The sequence below is a fragment of the Brachionichthys hirsutus genome, chromosome 19, assembly GCF_040956055.1.
Source record: "Brachionichthys hirsutus isolate HB-005 chromosome 19, CSIRO-AGI_Bhir_v1, whole genome shotgun sequence".
NCBI classification, from domain to species: Eukaryota; Metazoa; Chordata; class Actinopteri; order Lophiiformes; family Brachionichthyidae; genus Brachionichthys; species Brachionichthys hirsutus.
Genome location: NC_090915.1, coordinates 5043106 through 5045249, shown reverse-complemented (window position 1 = coordinate 5045249; position 2144 = coordinate 5043106). Strand labels below are relative to the sequence as shown.

Below are 2144 nucleotides of genomic sequence, written 5' to 3'. Positions count from 1 at the left end.
AAACACGTTGGGCTTGAGCAGCTCGGCGTGTAGAGCGCTGGTCTTAGAGTTCTCCAGCCCCGGCAGCCCTGGTCTTCGCACTACCTTAGGTGTCGACGCTTGGGGACTGGAACCGGGACTTGGGTCCGCGTCTTTGCCTAAGAAGGCGGAGGAAGCGTCCGATGAGGTGGTTAAACGTGGCGGGGGGGTTAAGGTGCCCATCCGTGGGGCGTTCTCCCCTTTCTGCTCACTGGTTCTCTTGCGTGGCAGAGCTGGCTTGCCCCCGAAGGTGCCCGAGTCAAAACGCCGCTGGCCGAGGTCTCGCGGTAAAGTCACAGACTTCCATTCGGTGCCGTCCGGGGCAGCCAGCACGGAGGAGGACCAGAGAAAGCGCTTTGAGTTCGACATGGATTCCTCTTCGCTGGGCGGCGTCGTGGCCGTTTTTCCTCCTGGGCCGGGCACTGCCGGAGCTCCCTTCTTCCTCGGAAACAAAGGCCCCGGGTACGGCGGCGCCCCATTGGAGATGCCCCCTGTCCCGTTGTTGTTCGAACCCAGGATCTTTGCAGAGTCGTGGCCGTGCGGAACATCGTTAATTCCCAAAGACGCACCGTTGTTGAGGGCATCGACTTCTCGAGGATCCAGAATCACAGCTCTCCTGTCGGGGTGGATTTCCATCTCCATGAAGGAGGAGCTGCGTTTGGGCGGAGCCGGTGCGTTCTTCTTCTTCTTCTTAATGAGGCTCAGGAAGCTGCTGCCGCGTGTTTTGTCCTTGTCTTTAGGGAGCAAACGGTCATCCTCATTCAGGTTACTGTCCAGAAGGGGGCGATCTTTCCTGGGGAGCATCGGAGATGACACGGCTGCTTCCGGCTCCACCGAGTCTGAGGAGGAGCCCAAAAGGAACAGAAATTGTGAAATGCTTTGACTAGAAGAAAAGCTCAGACTGTCTTAACTCAAACGGAAACTTGGAGGATTTTATTTTATCAGAGTAACAATTTATACGCCACAATCCACATATTTCTTACAGGATAATAAAATGGCGACAGACACAATTAGCAGCATCAAGGACAGGATGCGAATGCGTCTCACCTGGACTATCGCCGTCCCTGTTGTCCGTGTTTTTCCGGAGAGTTCTGGTTTTGGTGGGCAGTTCTGGAGCCTGTTGAATAGAGCCGAGTGTCACCTTCTTCCCTTTCTTGCCCAATTCCTTTTCGACCTCTAAAAATGCAAATCAGGATTTGACAAGCAGCCAAACGTGACTTTCAAAGACATTTTTTTTTTGCACCTCCAAAGTAAAAGTGCATTTTGGCACTGACCATCGGAAATGCTGGACTCCTGGAACATGGTCTCAAAGGCTTGGTGCGTTTCGGCGAAGGATGGCCGTTCTGGAGGGCTCCACCGCCAACCTGGGAAGAAAAAAAGAATTAAAAAGCCATCCCGCGATAAATGAAACAGAAGTTACCTTCGGTGAAAGACGAGTTTTTAACTCTCACAGGCTGTCATGAGCTCGTAGACCTTCTCGGGGCAGCCCTCTGGTCGGTCCATGCGGTAGTCTTTTTCCAGGAGCTCATACACTTGGGACAGGTCGATGCCGGGGTAGGGGGACATCCCATAGGTGGCAATCTCCCACAGTAACACCCCAAATGCTGGAGTAGCAGGAAGTAGACAGGTGCATGTGATGCAAACAGTAGAATACATGATAAATAAAGAACCTGACGAGAAAGAAATGAACGATTCGGAGCAGACGGTACCGTTCAACAGATCAATCTCACCCCAGACATCGGATTTAATAGAGAACTTGTTGTAGGCGAGGCTCTCGGGCGCCGTCCACTTGATGGGGAACTTGGCCCCAGCGTGAGCCGTGTAGGTGTCGCCCGTCATTAATCTGCTCAGGCCGAAGTCTGCAACCTTTACCAGGTGGTTCTCCCCAACGAGGCAGTTACGGGCAGCTAAATCCCTGCAGGAGGCAAAGCAAAGAGGTGAGCAATGACAAGAGAGGAGTTCCGGTCAAAAAGGCAGCACAAGATCAAGACAATAGATCATGTCTTTTCTGTGTCTTTTCAGGCCGAACTTGTCGAGTTGGTTAAACCCACCTGTGTATGAAGTTTTTCTTCTCCAGGTACTCCATGGCCGAGGAGATCTGCGTGGCCATGTGGAGCAGCACCACT

At 52.9% G+C, this 2144-nt stretch overlaps 1 protein-coding gene across 1 annotated transcript in view; it reads left to right on the top strand.

The window, feature by feature from the left end:
- Window positions 1-827: 827 nt before the first annotated feature.
- ric1 (RIC1 homolog, RAB6A GEF complex partner 1) overlaps window positions 828-2144 on the top strand; it is a 14420-nt gene continuing 13103 nt past the window's right edge. The window contains exons 1-2 of the mRNA XM_068753171.1: window positions 828-887; window positions 1023-1106. Coding sequence (XP_068609272.1) covers window positions 828-887; window positions 1023-1106 — 144 coding nt within the window. The remainder of the gene's footprint in view (window positions 888-1022; window positions 1107-2144) is intronic.